At 44.7% G+C, this 18,673-nt stretch overlaps 1 protein-coding gene across 1 annotated transcript in view; it reads right to left on the bottom strand.

Moving 5' to 3' along the window:
• Nucleotides 1-2,565: 2,565 nt before the first annotated feature.
• Elp1 (elongator acetyltransferase complex subunit 1) overlaps nucleotides 2,566-18,673 on the bottom strand; it is a 59,590-nt gene continuing 43,482 nt past the window's right edge. The window contains exons 29-37 of the mRNA XM_048420234.3: nucleotides 17,894-17,955; nucleotides 14,524-14,586; nucleotides 13,567-13,627; nucleotides 11,439-11,552; nucleotides 10,617-10,716; nucleotides 9,904-10,031; nucleotides 8,982-9,136; nucleotides 7,041-7,140; nucleotides 2,566-3,344 (exon numbers count right to left, since the gene is read on the bottom strand). Coding sequence (XP_048276191.3) covers nucleotides 3,277-3,344; nucleotides 7,041-7,140; nucleotides 8,982-9,136; nucleotides 9,904-10,031; nucleotides 10,617-10,716; nucleotides 11,439-11,552; nucleotides 13,567-13,627; nucleotides 14,524-14,586; nucleotides 17,894-17,955 — 851 coding nt within the window. The 3' untranslated portion in view covers nucleotides 2,566-3,276. The remainder of the gene's footprint in view (nucleotides 3,345-7,040; nucleotides 7,141-8,981; nucleotides 9,137-9,903; nucleotides 10,032-10,616; nucleotides 10,717-11,438; nucleotides 11,553-13,566; nucleotides 13,628-14,523; nucleotides 14,587-17,893; nucleotides 17,956-18,673) is intronic.

Here is an 18,673-nt window from a genome sequence, read left to right as displayed (position 1 = left end):
GAGGGTAGGGTGGGGGAAGGAGCAGGAGGGGGGAGGGGGGACTAGGATTGGCATATAAAAAGTAAATAATTTTTTTTTTTTTAAAAAAAAGCTCACCCTGAGAAAGGCTCAGGACTACACTCGGGTCCCAAACACCTAGCATAGTTGCCAGCTAATAGACTTTCTAGCTTGAATCCACATACAAGTGGTTTTCTCTAGTGGATACCTCACATTTCTGAAGGCCCCAGCGAGATTCCCAGAAACCAGACCTCGACACACTGGGGGGGTCTCAGAGCCCCTTGGAGCAAGGAGTGTGGTAGCCAAGGGAGAACTAGAGGGTATACAACCTGAGATGTTCCAGGGTCTCAGGACCCCCTCTGATTAATTGCTGCCTAATATCTTGGAGAAATGAGACCTATACCCCAAAAGGAACAAAATTGAAAGTCACCTGGTCTGTCACCTCCAGAGGTAAGTCTGGTTAAGGTGCCTTCTGTTTAGGACATAAAGGAGAGGCCAGCTGCAGATGCGGACCCAGGGTCTGGAATCCATGTGAGACATCACTGGACTCCCCTGGTCCATTCAGGTGTATGAATGTGTGGTAGGCACCCACGGTTGTCTTTACTATATGTCTGTGTGTTTCTGTTGGTTGGACAAACATTTAACATGGGAGAGGAATGAGCCACCTGGAGACCACGACTACCACTGTCCCTAAGATGTGGCGGCAGCAGCGGTTGCAGCATCACCAGTGGTGGTGGTGGTGAGCACAGGACCGGAATGAGGCTGGACACCCCAGCCACCCCAATCAGTTTCCCTATACTGCCCAGTGGCTTTCTCGCAGCTGATGGGAAGCAGATACATGCCCCAGGAGCTGGTCCCCAGACAGTGCTCCCAATAGCTACAACTGAGACTTTGAGCTCTTAATCAAGAGCCTTCAAGTCTTACTGGGATTCTTAGTCCCACTTACACCCTGAGCATCTGGAGGACAGGCATCTCTGCCATACAGAGGCTCCAAGAGCCATTTGCTCAACTCCAGGAAGCTCCAGGCCTAAACACTAAGATGTCAATGGAAAGCTGATAGAACCACATTCTTTCACAAAGCATTTCCAATGATCTCACCGGATCCACCTGTCCCAGTGGATAAAGACAGGCTCCACACAAAAACATGTGAGTTTAGTACTTCTGACATCATCTAAACCTAACAGTTAGCTGGGGGTAACTTTGCAAGTTTGTTACAACAGGGATGAAATACGTACTACCATTGGTGTGGTTTGAAAGAAAATGGCCCAAAAAGGCAGTGGCACTATTAGGAGATGTGGCCTTGTTGGAGGAAGTGTGTTACTGTGGGAGCAGGCTTTGAGGTTTCCTATGTTTAGGATACTGCCCAGTGTATCAGCTGATGTCCTGTTGCCTCTGTGTCAAGAAATAGGATTCTCAGCTCCAGCACCATGTCTGCCTGCATATGATGTTAATGGACTGAACCTCTGAAACTGTAAGCAAACCCCCTTCAATTTATAAGAGTTGCCATGGTCACGATGTCTCTTAAGACAACTATCTAGTGAGTATGAAACTGTCGAAGAATTTTTTAAAAAGCCTCTAATTAAAATAAATTGACCTATTTCTAGACTTGAAAAAAAGAAAAAAAAGTCCTATTCTTCCAAGCCTTTGGAAACAGGATGAAACAGGCCAGTTAAACACCATACAGAAAGTAAACTAGTCTGCCTAGACACTGACAAAAATCACTCAGTAAAGGAGACAGGGTCTGGAGAGCAAAGAGTAACCTCCAACCCTGCTACCATTCTATTCCTGCTGTCTACCCGACACTGAAGTGCAGGACCTGTGTCAGCGAATTCCAATCCACCCCACCCGACCATCGATGACTCTAGCAGAGTACACACTGGTGATAAGGCAGTCCCTGTAACAGTGCAGGTAGAGGAGGGTGGCAGTTAGGGTTTCTATTGCTGTGAAGAGACACCAGAACCACAGCTGCCCTCAAAAAGGAAAGCATTTAATTGGGACTGACTTAAAGTTCAGAGGTTCAGTCCATTGTCACCACGGTGGGATACATGATCATGACAGGAAGCATGGTGGCACGCAGGCGGAGATTGTACTAGAGAGGTAGTTGGGAGAGTTCTACATCCAGATCGGCAGACAGTGAGACGCTGGGCCTGGCTTAAGCATCTGTTAAACCACAAAGCTTGTCCCCAGTGAAAAGCTCCCTCCAAGGCCACACCTAGTCGAACAAGGCCATACCTCCTGATAGTGCCTCTCCCGAAGAGCCCAGGAGGTCTATTTCATTCACACCACAAGGAGGCTTATAGACCAATTAAAGCTGGGAGCACAATCTGATTGAATGGCACAGTTAATTAAGAAAAAAATTTTTAAGATTTACTTTGTATGTATGTTTTGGCTGTATATTTGTGTACTATGTGCTTGCCTGGTGCTCACTGAGGTCAGAAGAGGGCATCAGATTCCTTGGAACTGAAGTGAACAGTTGTGAACTGCCATGTGGGTGCTGGGATCAGACCCAGGTCCTCTGCAAGCGCAATAATTTTTCTTAAGTGCTGAGTCAACTCTCCAGTCCCCAAACACATTTAACTTTTTATTCTGCTTTGAGTCGGGTGGGAAAATGCCAGCTACACAATCACATCTGACTGAATGTTGGCAGCAGTAACAGCCTGTTTTTATACAATACACTATGTTACCAATGCAAAACAACACAGAAATGGAACTCCACTTTTTTTTTTTGTTTTTTTTTTGTTTTTTTTCGAGGTAGAATGAAACATCACTCCCTATATACACAGAAACTGAGGATCAAATCAATGATGAGCGTTATCCACGGTTACAACAGAAACTAGGCCTGGATCTATGAATGAAAATCAAGTCCATGATTGTTTGCTTTAGTAGCCATGTTCTCAAAGAGCACTAAATACAACAACAGCAGGTTGGGTCGCTCTGAGATAAGGCCTTGCTGTATCCCACACTGATCTTGAACTTTCTGCCTCAGCTTTTTGTGTTGCTGGGATTATAGGCATGCCCCACCATGCCCAGCTAAAAATAGCATTTAAAAAAAACCAAACTGTAATATGTTGGCTAAAACAAAGTTCTGGCAGTACTTGAAATAAGAACCAGACTGCTTAGTGCCAAGTCTGGTGCTCACAGCAGCTGTAGGCAGTGCAAAGGCAGACCATCCCATATCTCAGTTCTCAACAGCCAGGCCTCTGAGGAGCAAGAACTAGAAGCACAATGAGGAGTGAGGGGGCAAACGGTCTTCCCAGTGATGCCTTCTTCACAGGTCCGTCAGTCCAGCAGGCTCAGCTTCCACAGGCCTCTCAGGTCAATCTTTGGTGGCACACAGATTCCAGCATCTGAAAGCAAGAATGGAAGGGAAGTGATAATGGGTCTGCTACCCTCAACTCTGTAGTGTCAAAGCAAACACAGCCTGGAGGCCCTGCCCCGAGAAGAGGAGCATCAGGCTGCACACGTGTTCATTAGCTGATTCAGTATTTGAATAGGGAGAGGTAGTATTGGTTTCTGCTTATTTTTAATTTTTAGATGTGTTTTATGTATGTTTATGTTTTGTGTATGTATATCCATACACCATATGCACACAGTGCCCTTGGAGACCAGAGGCAGCACTGAAATCCCAGGGGACTGTTTTGGATGGCTGTAAGCCACTATAGGTGAACCAACCTTGGTCCTCTGCAAGAATGAAAGTGTTCTTAACCACCAAAAGCCATCTCCCCAGACCTGAAGTGTACATTTTTAAAAAACTGTCAAATTGCAAACCTAGATCTACATTTTATCATATGTGAAAATTTTCTCAATTTTAAGAATAAAACGTGGCAGTATGTAACAGTAAGTCACGTGAATGACAGAAAGTAACAGAATTCTATGAACAGATGATCAGCAAAACTGACTTTAAAAAGTAAAGTAAGTGGGAATTCTTTCATTATAACCTAAAACTTTGGTATTCCTTCCTTTAGACTTTAGGAGTCTGTTATCTGACTAGGAATCATATATGAAGCACAGACAAGAAAAAAAAATACACACATACACACACACACACACACACACACACACACACACACACACACAAAAGGATCCAGGTGGGGGGTGATGCATGCCTTTAATTCTAGCACTTAGGAGGCAGAGGCAGGTGGATCTCTGGGAGTTTGAGGCCAGCCTGGTCTATAAGGTGAGTTCTGGGACAGACAAGATTACACAAAGAAAACCTGTCTTGAAAAACCAATCAACCAACCAACCAACCAACCAACCAAGAAATAAAAAGGTATATAAAACTGTTTCATTATTATTTGCTAACTATTAAATTTCTAGCAATACATCTGCATATGCACTATTAAAATTATTTAAAATTTTTTAACAATGTAAAAAAAATCAAGAGAACTTTTAAACCATGATTTTGCATTTTATACAAACACATGCTTATACACACATAAATTAACTACAAATTGCCAGATTACAAGGCTGTGTCACCATGCCTGAACCAAATAAGCGCAGAATGACAACCTGGGCTGACTGAGAGCAAGAGAGGACATGTTTTACATTTCCATGTTTGACTTTCATGGGGCAAAAACAATCATTTTAATAAGAATACTTTGATGACTATTTACCAGTCAGATCCCCTTCAGAAGCGCTCAGAACTGTAACACCCAGTTTCAAGTTTAGAGCTTTCCCACTATCACTTCAGGCTATGTCATGAGATTCTGTATTTCTGCAAGACCTGCAACCAATCAGTCTGTGCTCCTGTACAGCACCAAGCACAACAAGCAGATACTGACAAACAGGCACTAATGTGAGGATATGCACACCACTGTTAGCTGGGGAAGGGCAATGGGGCTATTTGAGCAGAACTAATTTTGTGAGTGGTTTTACCTGGCTACTTTTGAATTACAACTTTTCCCCTTTCTACCTGTTAGGATTTGCATTTTAAAGCCACCACCCCTACACAGAACCCAGGCATTTAAACAGCTGAATCCAAGCTGTGGCAGTGCTCTGGGAGGTTGCAGGACCTTTTAGACATAGGGCATAGCTGGCAGACACAGGAGCTGAGTTGAATGGGGTTTATGAGCTATGCTTCTGTCTGGCTTGAAACTGACCTCTCTGGTTCCTGGTTGGTGTTGTGCTACAATCAGCTGCCACACAATCCTGACACCATAGCAGCTGGCTGCTCCTACCAACATGCTCTCCCTGACATGACGGGGTCATCCTATCACAGTGACAAGAATGTAATTAAATACCACCCAACTGTGGAGCCTCGGGACACTGACATTATAAACTCAGATGAGGAACCCTCATGTGTTACAGTCTTTACAGAGAAAAGCAGAAGAGAAGTGTTCTCTGATGCTGGTAAGCCATTAGAAATCCTCAGGGCAAGGGTGACTGAGCTGTCCTGAAGGTCATCAGCAGGCCAGCAGCAAGAATGGGGGTAGAGATCAGACAACACAACACAACAGCAAAATGGCCTTAGGTTTATGACAAAGTCTTTGCTTTGTAGGATAAGTGTTTGTGTGAAGTGTTGGCAAAGGTGACCTGCCAAATCCCAGGCAGAAGGGAACAAGCACCACAGTTCCTGGGCACACGAGAGACAAGATGGACAACACAAAGTGTTAGGGAACATGCAAGGCCTACTCCAAATGTCATCAAAATGCTATTATAGCACAATTTTTACATGAAAAACATTCCAGACCATTGGCTGGTGCCCTAGAAAGAGCAAGTAATGGCAGTTTTAAAAGGCAGTTAGTTGAGACCTTACCACCGGCTTCCCAGAGCCCAGGAAGGCTGTGTGATGGGAGCATCCACCCAAGGTGTAAACGCTTAGGTGCCAAATACATGCCAGGGGATTTCAAGTCAGCTTTCAAGATGAAGCATTGATGGTTTCAAACTTTTAGGAATATGTTATGTAACTGAGAACCATCTCCCACAACAAAATGTTTTAGGTGGAACTAAGTAGGAAATGTAAATAAATGATATTTATTTAGATGTGCCTTCAAATTCTAATATCAGTTGTAAGGTGATACAAATATCTGTCTCCTGATAATACTCTGAAGGTGGGAAGGGTAAGTGTAAGAGCCAGAATCCCAACTCTGGTCTCCCACTTGTGTAGGTGTGGGCTCTTAGGGTTCACGCTGCAGCTGTGATATGCATAAATGCATTGATGGACACACTGGCATGCAACTGTCACTGCAATTTTTTTTTTTTAAAGCAAAGCTGGAGTTGGTTAAGAAAAGATTTTTGTTTTGTTTTGTTTTGGTTTGGTTTGGTTTTTCAAGACAGGGTTTCTCTGTGCAGCCATGGCTGTCCTGGAACTCACTCTGTAGACCAGGCTGGCCTCAAAATCATAGAGATCTGCCTGCCTCTGCCTTCTGAGTGCTGGAATTAAAGGCGAGTGCCACCACTGCCCGGTAAGCAAAGGTTTTAATTCAGATTGAAACATAGGCAATACGAGATGGGGAGAGATGATAGAGACAGAAGGGCACAGGCTGCTCGAGTTAATTTAAAAATAAATAAAATGTCACATTGTGCCAGGAGTGGTGGTATACATCTTAAATTCCAGAACTTGGGAGATGGTGGATCTCTGAGTTCAAGGTCAGTTTGGTCTGCAGAGTAAGTTTCAGGCTAGCCAGAAACACACAGTTAGACCTTGTCTCCAAAAATGCAAGCAAATAAACTTAAGTCATGTTGCATCCTTCCCTCCAAGCCACCAACATTAGAAATACTAGAGCCATGTAAAATGTGGTCTTAGTTCCCTCTTGTTTGAGCTCATGGGAGCTAACAGACTCTAGACTGACAGCTGGGGAGCCTGTACAAGACCAAACTAGACCCTATATATGTGGGCAACAGTTGTGCAGATTATGGGGAGTGGATTGGGGGAGGGGGAGCAGCAAGAGGGGAAAGAGGAAAAACTGTGTTTGGTATATAAAATGAATAAAAAATTTAAAACTGTGGTTTCAGACTGAGAGGGATCCCTTAAACAGCGGATCTCTCTAACACTGACACCAGCCCTGCGCAGCACGGAGACAATGTAGAGAGAAGTCACTGACCGAGAACAGGGACAGAAGGCGGCGGCTGCTGCTGCTGCTGCTGCTGCTGCTGCTGGTAAGAGGCGGTGATGCTATTCACAGTGGAACTCGGACCTAGGACCTAAGCAGAAAACAGTTATGTCAGCAGAGATGATCTTCGGATGGACAGACCCACAGTCTCCACTAGCAGCAACCGGGTCTGCTGTCTTTCTCTGTTCTGATAGGGACAGGACAGCTTCTGTGCTCTCTCTCAACTCAGACAGCTAAGCCTCCTGACTCCCAGAAACGGGCAGCAGAGGAGGAAGGGACTCCACAACAAGCCAGCCTGGCCTTTTCCAAACAAGCAGACCCTAGCCCATGGGGAGAAGAAAATCTAAGTTTATGGGAACTGTAGGAAATACAATTTTTTTGTTTTGTTTTTGAGACAGGTTTCTCTGTAGCTTTGGAGCCTGTCCTGGCACTAGCTCTTGTAGACCAGGCTGGCCTCAAACTCCTCCTGCCTCTGCCTCCCAAGTGATGGGATTAAAGGCATGTGCCACCACCACCTGGCTGGAAACAGTAATTTTTATATTAAAAGAAATACACATATGTGTCATATGGGTGGAACACCAACTCCACATGGATCTCACTGGGTCCATGCTGGCAGCGAGCCTCTGGCAGACACCAGCCCTCGGCTTTGCTCTCACTGGTCTTTGCACGTGGCCCTGCCAGAACACGGTCAGTTGTAATACCATGAGCTCAAGAACATGGACAAGTGGCTCATGGTACCCACAACAAGGCCCACTTCTGTACTGCCAAACAAAACATCCACGTGCTTCCCCTACAAGATTCACAGAGCTGCTATCGTAGAAGCTACTGTGATCTGAACAGAAGTGGAGAGGCATTCGAAATTGATGACTTCAAAACACTGCAGTTTGGAAGACAATCGTATTTCTAGGCAACATCCATTATAGTTAATTTAAGCATTTGTGGCATCTAGATTTTTAGCTGCTTTCCTTGCTGTGGCACATAAAGTGCTCTGCACAAATATCCACCCTCTTACCAAGCCTTCCAAACATTCTGGTAAAATATCCATGGAAGTTTCCCCACTAACCTAGGAAATGGAAACCTAGAATCTGACACATTTCTAGCCAGTGAAATCATTACAACCTCCTGTCACTAAGCACCAAATCCACCCTTCTATCCACGGCCAGTGAAGCCAGGACAGGGGCATGGACCACAGTTTTCTCCATCAGCTGATGCCCTGTTATGCCCCACCAATAAGGGGGACTAGAGGAGAGGGCACAGCTGGAAGGAAAGGCAACATGCTTGCTTTTAAGGGCTATTCATTCCAGGTCCTATTTCTCTCTGGACACTTAAAACCAGCCTCACCGGGGCCACCTCCCTCAGCTCTCAGGGCACCATCCCCAAGCTTTCTCTTCCGCAGAGGCAGACCGACCTCTCTAGCTGCTGTTGCTCTCCCAGCCTCCGGTGCTCCTCTTTTGCCTTTTCAGCCCCTTGATGCTTATTTAATCAACCAGGTATTAAATTCTCCGTGGGAAAATAACAGGCGTGGATTTTGTTTTCCTTACTGAACGCTGATTGATACACCAACTTTTCTAAATCCTAATCAAAGCTCTCCACAGTAGACTTGAGAGCTCAAGTAGCCAGCAGGTAGATAAGACATGAGAACACTTCATGAGACAGAGAACTCCCCCACCCCGCTCCGGGGCTTCAGATCTAGGATCTAACCCTAGCTTCCCTCCGCTGTCACTGAGGACTTCTAATCATCCCTACAACAGCCGCTCTATCTGACAAGGAAAAACAACCTACTTCACTTTAGCAGGAACAGGCAAGCCGACTGCGGTAAGCGCAAAGCTAAGGTGGTTAACTCTGACACGCGAAGCGAAAGTCGTCTTCCACTCCGGACTCTTGGGGGTGAGAGGAAGGCAGAGACCACAGGTGGTGGCTTAGGAAACTTACAGATGTGAGTGAGTTCTGCTGGCAGGCAAGAGTCCAGATTTCCGGAAGTGCCTTCTCCATGAGCTTCAGAGTATTCTCATAGGCCTTCTGCAATTCCTGTGCTTGCTGTTCAAACTCCAGGACAAAGAGCGCCCTTAACATACTGTGCACTTCATCTGGAGAGAGAAACGTGAAAGTGTGAGCTGTGTCCCAGCTCCACTGCTGGAATCACACCGGGACTTCTTCCCCAGGCTCACAGTGGCCAGCACCACCCTAGAGAAGCATTCTTCCACTTTCTTCTTCCCAAAGGCTGGAGTAACTTAGCACATCGGAAGGAAAGGGAAACTCAGTGAACGAGCAGAAAGCCGTGCTGCGCGGTCCCTGCTCCTGGCCTCAGCACTACATCCTCACAAGAAGGCTTCTCCTTCAGGGGCTGGGAAGGGCTGACTCAGCTTCCCACTGACCGCTTGCTTCTTCCCTCTGACTCAGTGGTTCTCAAACTTCTTAACGCTGCAACCCTCTTAGCTCCTCATGTTGTGCTGACCTCCAGCCATAAAATTATCTTCATTACTACTTCACAACTGTAAATTTGCTACTGTTATGTGACATAAATACCAGCTATGCAACCCCCACGAAAAGGTGGTTTGATCCCCACAGGGGTCGAGGCCCACAGGTTACAGAGCCACTGTTCAAACTGGAAAATAGCATCAGTGTTTCGTTGTTGTTGTTGCTTCTTAAACACTTGATTTTGTTTGTGTCTCAGTGGAGATCAGAGGGCAGCGTTCAGGGAGGGGGTCCTTTCTTTCTATTATGTGGGTCCCAGGGATGGACATCAGACTGTCAGGCTTGGTGACAGGCATTTGACCCTCTGCGTCATCCCACCAGCCCCACACTGCATCACAGCTGTGTATTAGGTGTGACTGTGGTATCGCAGGGTGAGCACCTTTCATCTTGTCAATGCTTTGTACCACTTCACTCAGCGCCTCCAAAAGTGCCAGGTCCTCCAGAGGGCTCCCTTCTTTGAGGCTGTGCTTCTTCCGCTCTGCCTTGCGCCGGTTTTTAGACGACCTCCTGTCAGAAATGAGAGATGTTGAAAAGGAGGCTCTCCCGTGCCTGTTGGCCACCACTTTCTAAGACAGTGTTCCTATCTGGGGAGATATTAGTAAAGAGGGGCTAAAATCACACAAACCTAGTGGGGTCTAAGAAGAGACAAATAAGGAAGCTAAAGAATTCCGTTTCTCCCTTCAGTTCGGATTAAAATGCAAGGTAAGATGGGAGCAGATGGCACACGCCTTTGTTTCCAGCACTCAGGAGGGAGAGTAGGTGGATCTCTCTGTGAGTTAGACGCCAGCATGGTCTACATAGCAAGTACCAGGCCAGCCAGGGCTACATAGTGGGACCCTGTCTTACAAACTAAAGGGCAAGGTAAAAATGAGGTTCTCCTGATAACACACTGGAACAATGGAGGGAAGACAACAACAACGTGAATTCCAGAGTGAGAAGCGAACTTTAGGAACAGCCTCATTTCAAGGACGTGCTGGAAAGCCCTTGCACAGCGCTCACTGGCCCTGAGAGAGATTCTCCCGCTCCCCCTGCACTGCCTTGTAGAAATTCTGTTTCTGCGCAGTAAACACACTGAGCAGATCTCACACGTACGCAGATATCCGGGAGTTACTGTGCGAGTATCTGCCACTCATCTCACTGCCACTCTCCGAGAAAAAATCCGACTCGGGACCGGGGGCCACCATCTCGTTATCTAGAAAAGACAAACCAGATGCAGACATGAAATGACTGCACACTCAGTCAACACACACTGGAGAATGGGAGGGCACTACGAGGTTGATCTCATAATGAATAAGGTAACATTAAATACTGTAATTATACTTACTATAAATATGGAGTTTCCCACATTTATTCTTTTCCTGTCTGGGGACTAGGTGGGGAGGAACTAGGAAATTCATTTTGTGAAACACTGAAGATATCACTGCTCTGGTTGGATGGGAAAGGTGGGACTACTTGGTAGAGATTTTCTGATATCTGCCTGGCCCTGGCCCTAAGCACTTCTCCAACATGGAGCTCCAGGCAGCTACAACACAGCAATAAGACAGCAGGAGTAGTCTGTCCCTACTCAGCAACTCATGTGCGGTGTGGGACAGTGGCGAAAGCAAGGAGTCAATGATGCTCTCACAGTACTGAGTCCTGGTTCTTGTGGGACTGTCCGGCAAGGCTGGTGTCGCCCCTTATTTTCTTACACATGTACCTCTTGCACTTGCCAACCTGGTTTTCTGTCACAATACCTTCCTCAAATGTCAAGCACATGCTTTTTGGTGCGATATTCTTCTACCTCCAAAGCTATGTGCCCAAACAATCCCGTTCTCTTTATAAAGTGCCTGTCTCAGAACACTGACAGCAGACACACAGCAAAGACAAGGTGCATGGGTGCCCACCCCCCACCCCATGCTTCTCAGAGGCACTCACCCACATGCATCTGTGGTGCTTGGCTCTTGAGCTCTCGAACCACCAGAAAACGGTCTTTATGGCGAATGAATATGGCTGTCTGAGAGTCCAGAAAGGCCATGAAATTTTTTTGGGCTGAGGATACAGAAAGAAAAATACCTTGAGCATGATTTTTAAACAAAGAGATAAAACGTAAGTGAAGAGGATGTGATGAAGAAGGATTAAAAATTCAACAGCAATGAAAAATGCATGTAGGACTAACAACCAAGATTTCTTTTATTCCATTAATGAGTTGGAGATACCAGATCTCAGAGTTCATCAGTTCTGTTGGAAGCATGAAGGTCTTTGTGCCCACAGACCTCCAGGGAAACCAGGAACATTGAGCATGCAGAATTGTCTTTGCAATGAAAAGGACATAAAACCTGTTCTTCCATCCAGAAAGCTGGGAAGTGGAGGGGATTAACAGCCTGGTAATCTGTGTTACCTGTTGGGCCAGGCTGTATCAAGCTTCCACAATCAGGACCAGAGGTGGCTAGTAATCTACATGACCTTTACATTACCTGTATAGCCAGAGGCTTCCCAAGCTCCCACAACCAGGACTAGAGGTGGCTAACAGACCAAATGACTTCTACATTATCTGTATGACCAAGACCAGGCCAGAGCCTTCTCTAGGCCTTTAAGCTACTACAGGTAGCCTATTTCTAGAACCCATATTCTTGGAAGAAATGACATGTACCTCAAGCAGAATTTTGATATAATTATGCTTCCTTGGGTACTGCAGATTGTATACCAGAAAACTTTCCCTCAAAGTATATTGTGTTTAAATATACTGGCAATAAACCGCCTGGTATGAGACTCTCCGAAATCAATCTGAACTGAGTTTCCACTCTCACCTCTTCGAGAATCGATGTTTGCCTTGACACCTGTAAAGACCCCTCTCAATACTATCCCAGAACACTCTCAACCACTAAATTTATAAAATCCTATCAGTGAAGACTTGATTGATATCTAACCCAAAGAGAAAGAAGCAAACAAAGAGTATGCAGGGAGTTGCTAACATAGGCAGGATGGAGGGAATCCATGGAAATGGTGTGGGCATGAAATAAAGGCTTCTAATGATCTCTGAAATTACTGTCCAGTGGAAAGACAGCACTAGCAGAATAAAAGAAAATACAAATAAACTAAACTCTCTAAAGGCATAGAAATTAGGCTCATGCAGAAGAATTATCAGCATTCCCAAATTCCTGTGGGAAAAGAACTGCCTAGATTATGGCAAGGGTCAAGGAGGATGCTTTCTATCCTCAGTTTGGGATGACTACAGTCAACAGTACCAATGCACCCACAAGCTCTAATCAGAACAGCGGGGAGCGGGGGGACAAGACAGGGCAAGACTGTGAGTGCACACAAACACCAGTCACCAGGGAGCTCTGCTTACACGTACTCTCTAAGACCTGTAGGTGAAGCTGACGCTCTTCCCCAGAGACCGGAGCATTCTACAGCTACTACTTAGTTCTTCTGTTCTCTAGAGCCATATACTTTATTTTTTTTAAAAAAAGTTTAGCTTATTTAAAAATTCCAAGCCTACTTGAGAACTTGTACTAGTCCAAAGAACACACCATCCTTCATCTAGATTTGCCCATAAGAACATTTTACCCTATTTTTTTGCTTCCCGTGTCTCTATAAAAAGTTCCATACACCTGGAACTTTTGTAGAATCTGAAATTAAACTGCAGGTAGGCACTTGTCTCTTACTAATAAATAATAGTACAGGGATAAAATACAGGGAAGTGACCACTGATAAAACACTACTATAAAATATAGTGCATATCCAAGTTTATTATCTATCACAAGCACAAAGATTCCCCGCAGCCACCACCACCACCATGTGATCCGCCTCGAAGCCAGCAGCCTCCAGGTAGAGGCAGGCTCCTGAGGCCAAAGTCTGCTCTAGCAAGGGACAGGAAGACAGAACAGCTTTCAACATTCAAACTTCTTCAATATCATCACTCAACACCTTAATATAGTCTTAAAAACTATGATGGAGTCAGCAGAACATATTAAAATGCAGTAACAGAGAGAGCCCTGTCCTAGGTATTTCTTCTACCTTTCCATAATTCTAAAAGAAAACATCACCTAAATGTAACCCTTACCTTCTAAAATGGAAGGCTTTACGCTGGTTTCTATAATATCCTCTCTGTCATACTTGTACACCTAAGAGGGGGAAAAATGCAGTATTTTAGGGCAGGAACACGTCTATCCAACAGAGAATTAAGAGAGACTGGTGTGGGACAATTTTGTATTCTGTCAATTATGTTTTAAATAAACACTGATTGGCCAGTAGCCAGGCAGGAAGTATAGGCGGGGCAATGAGAACAGGAGTATTCTGGGAAGAAGGAAGCTCTTTCTGCAGTCCTGTCCAGACACCAAAGAAGCAGGATGTGACCTGCCCCGCTGAAAAAGGTACTGAGCCATGTGACTAACATAAATAAGAATAGTGGGCTAATATAAGTTATAAGAGTTAACAGGAAGCCTGAGCTAATGGGCCAATGAGTTTATAACTTATGGAGACCTCTGTGTGATTTTCTTTGGGGCTTACCAACTGCGGGAACTGGGCAGGACAGAAACCCCAACAAGCAGGCCCTCATGTTACAAGGGACCAGTACTAGAAGGGATCAGGATATTATCCCAGGAAAATTCAATCCATTAAAAACAAAACAAAACAAAAAACAGCAGTGCATTGTGTATGAAGGCACAATTCCAAGCATTACTAAAGACAAGTTTTTATTATTATTTTGGTTTTTCAAGACAGGATTTTTCTGTATGGTCCTGGCTACCCTGGAACTCAGTTGGTAGACCAGGCTAGCCTCAAACTCAGAGATACACTTGCCTTTGCCTCCCAAGCACTGGGATTAAAGGTGTGTGCCACCACCACCCATCTAAAGAACAGGTTTTAAAAGGCTTCACAGATACCACTTATCCTCAGGACTGGGAACCTGGGCACTTTCTATTAAACTTCACTTACTCAGAAGACAAGGAATTCCAACCGACCCACTCCTTTACCTCCCTCAGCACCCAGCACAGGAGAAGCTGCTCAGAACTTCTCTTACCAGCCTCAGAGCTTCTTCCCAGGAGGCTCCTTCCAGCAGCTGCAGCACAGCTTCTTCATAGTCCTGACAAGGGAAGAGCAAGGAAGAGCACAGGTGAATGCAGCAGTCTCACAAGCCGCCACACGGAGTCCCTCCACCTTCCCAGGCAGCCCCAGCCCTCCCAGTTCCAGTTCTCGGCAGCTTGCCTGTTCAGACATCTACTGAATAGACATCTCCAAAAACATTGTCATAAAAGACAAAGGGGGCTACTGTTCTGAATGACCACAAAACACAAGAAAAATGTGTCTTCTTTATATCCCTGGACATAAAGTCACACGGTAAGTCTGTCAAAAATGGTTCTTTTCCATGTTCACTCGTTGGCTTGTTTGTTTCTTGTTGAATTACAGTTCTTCATATATACTTTGAAAATACTTCATAAATACTTTGAAAATATTTTCTTACACTATATAAGCTGTCTTTGCACATTCTTGATAATTCTTTATATGAAGTCTAATTTATAGACTTCAATTTTAGTTGTTGATCTTATGGTGCAGGGACTAAGACTATACCACCCAGGTATTAATAAAGGTTACTCCCGTTTTCCCTTCAGCCTTTTATGGTTTCAGCTTTTAAGATTAGGTTGTTGATATATTTTGAGTGGTTTTGAGGTTTATTTGTTTGTTTGTTTAGGTTTCTTGTTTGTTAGGATTTTTCAACACAGGGTTTCTCTGTGCAGCCCTGGCTGTCCTGGAACGCACTCTGTAGACAAGGATAACCTTGAACTCAAGAGATCTGCCTGCCTCTGCCTTCTGAATGCTGGGATTAAAGGCATGTGCCACCATCATCTGGTAGCTTCAAGATTCTTATAGGTCAAAAAAAAATTCACATTCCTAGCTTCTCCAGAAAGAAGCATAAAACACATTCTTGTGTCATTTAAACATTTCCTAATCATTAAAAGCAAAAGTAGTAACAAATTATAGAAATTATAATATACATAAAGTTAAAATGTTCGGTGACATTAATGAGAACGGGGAGCAATAGAAAATGCCTTGTTGGGCATGTGAAACGGTCTCTAACTTGTGACTGATATTTACTGTAAGCCCCAGAGCAAACACCAGGACATCTGATAGCCAACAGTGGGGATAAGATGGATTCATGAGAAATGCTGAGCACGGATTGGCGCCATAGCTCAGTGGACAAAAACTAAACCTAAGCATGAAAATGTAGATTAAACAAAACAATGGAAAACATACCCTGATGTTAAAAAAGCTGAAAGGGCTGTATTCCCAACACACAAAGTCAACTGCAGAATAAAGTATATTAGGAATTTTAACAGAAATAAAGAGATGAATAGTGTCTGGCACGACCATGAGCAGGCATCTACCTACACCACAGCTTGACAATGCAGAAAGCAAAGACTTGCAGAATAAAAGAATAGATAAACATTGGAAATTTAAGCAGACTTTTTCCTCCCAGCAACTCAGAGTATTAAGAGAACCAATAACGACATAAAAAGCCAGAATAGCACAGTTAATTGACGACTCCAAAGTAACTAAGAGAACATGTCATCACACCATGTACACACACAACTTCCTCTAAAAGAGACCATATTTTGGTGTAATACTTATTTTTTTTAAAGTATATAATCAAAACAGAAAGTAGAAATCAGTAAGATATGGCTGAGTGTTAAATAATTCTGAAACAATCCACAAGTCAATGAAGAAACCACAAGGGAAATTAGAAAACCAAGGCACAACACACAAGAAGCTGCGGCACGTAGCTAAAGCAATGATAGTATTAATACTGCTTAAGTTAGAGAGGAAGGGGGCTGGAGAGATGGTTCAGTGGTTAATGGTGCTTGCTCCACAATCACAAAGCCTGGCAGGTGGTGCATTCCCACAAACACATATAGTAGTTGGCTTCCAACCTAGCACAGACGTGAACTCCAGGTTCAGATATAGATCCTGCCTCAAAGGAATAGCCAGAGTGACAGAGGACACCCAGTGCCCTTTGTGGCCTACACATAAACTCATACAGAAATACACACACAAACAAAATGGGGGGGGGGGCGCAAAGTTAAGTCTCAAATCAGTGATTTTAAGCCCCAAGTTAAACACTATCAGATTTTTGGCCCATAGATGGTGAAGCAACAGGTGTCTGTTGTGAGTGGCTGACGTGTGAGGCAAACTGCTATGGAGCCACAGATAACACAGCTGGTGCAGGCAGGCCCAGGGTAAGTGACGGGCATTTCAGTGGAAACACAACTTTGTTCTAAATCTTTCCTCTAATCTCTCCACCCTCTCAAGTAAATTATTCACTGATCTTTCAACTCAATCTCTCTTTTTAAAACTTTTATTATTTATTTTTATCTGTATGAGTGTTTTGCCTGCATGTATGTTTATGCACCCTGTGCATGCCTAGTGCCCGCGGAGGTCAGAAGAGCACAGGGGATCCCCTGAACTGGAGCTACAGACAGCTGTTAACCGCCACAGGAGGGGCGGCGGCCGCCCCACCCCAAGTAGTTTCTTATAATATGTACTGAAATACAAATTATCGTCTTTCAGTCTTAACCCATGATAGACCCTGAAATGTCCAAGTATGTCGATCAGTGTGAGAGTTAACCTTGATTATCAGCTTGGCTGAATCTGGACTAAGAGACAGCTGCTGGCAGCTGTGACTTTCTTCATCAGGTTATTTAAAGAAGGAAGGCCAACCTAAACACGGGTGGCACCTTCTGGTGGCAGCCCAGACTAAAGAAAGTAGGAGGGAAAGCTTTGTTTGCATCTGGGTGGGGGGGCACATTCTGTGTTCTGCCGGCGAGTTCATCCACCCTGTTGCCATTGCTACATTCCTCCAAGGCTATCAGAACCCAGACCTTGGGCTTCCAGCAGCTCTTCAGGAAGCCTCTAGACCTTTGATACACCCTGCCTCATGGACTGAGTAGCTAGAGGTTCTTAGTTTCTCCAGTAGGAAGACAGCTATTGTTGAGTACCCAGAGCACACTGAGGAAGGTCACCCAGTGTCCCTTCCTCTTAATATAAATTCATTCTATCATTCTAAGAAAAAAATCCTAACACAACCACTACAACTGTAAAACTTTCACAAATCAGGTGTGGTGGCCGATGCTTATAATTCTAGCACTTTAAAGTCAGAGGCAGGAGAACTGGGAGTTCAAGGTCAGTGTAGGCTAGCCTGAGACTGTTTCAGAAAGACAAAACTAATAATAACAATGATAACGATGCCACTTTCCTCATGAGCCTGGCAGCCTTAGTTTGTGCCCTGGGACCCATGATAGAAAGAGAGAAGTACCCCCTGAAAGCTGTCCTCTGCCAAATCAGCACAAGTCCTAACCATTACCACGGCTCCTTCCGTTTCCCAGGGGAGGACTCACCTGGGCGTACTGCTCCAGGACCAAGGCTGCCTCAGTGTGCTTCCGCTGCTCCATCAGCTTTCCTGCAAAGACAGTAAACAGAAACTGACGTCCACTGCTGTCCTCACGACGCACCAGACTGGAAGCTCCTCAGTTTCTGTGATGACAACAGGTGTACACACAACATGAAGCACACACACCCCTAACCCACAGTCTCACTCTGTATCCTACGTGGCCAGCCTGAAACTGAAATCCTCTGCTGCGGCTCCTGGATTACAGAAGCTACCCTGCCTAGTAAAGGAATCTCAATTAATCAGAGGATTTGAAAAAAAAATCACATATTGCCAAATCTAGCTTTAAAAAAAAAATGCTTCCTAAGGCATGTATATGGGCAACTAACTGGCATCTCTCGCTAACCCATTTCTTCCTGTGTAGGCAGAGACTGTGATTCTCAAGGTGGGCACTAGATGGAGGTAGCTGGTTATGCTGGCAGCCGCCAGGCAGTCCTTAGCTCCTATAAACACTCTAGCTGGAAAAACCAGACTGTATCAGGCACACAAAACCCCAGGGTTACTAAGAGGCTACGAGGTTCATCTGTTCCATCCCACCCTATCAAAGACAATTACTAATGTAAAAAGGCCACATAACTACCAACTAGTGAAGCAGCTACATTTTTTCCACCTTTGCTGGCTAGTGTAAACTGCCTAAATTAAATGTGTATACAAAGTAACTGTGCTGTATGGAATGGTTTCAAAAAGAATGGCCCCCACAGGCCAGTGTATTTGAATGTTTTAGGAGCAG

Source organism: Myodes glareolus, chromosome 16, assembly GCF_982192425.1.
Source record: "Myodes glareolus chromosome 16, mMyoGla1.1, whole genome shotgun sequence".
Taxonomy (NCBI): domain Eukaryota; kingdom Metazoa; phylum Chordata; class Mammalia; order Rodentia; family Cricetidae; genus Myodes; species Myodes glareolus.
Note: the sequence above shows the minus strand (reverse complement) of the source record. Positions and strands in the feature narration are given on the sequence as shown.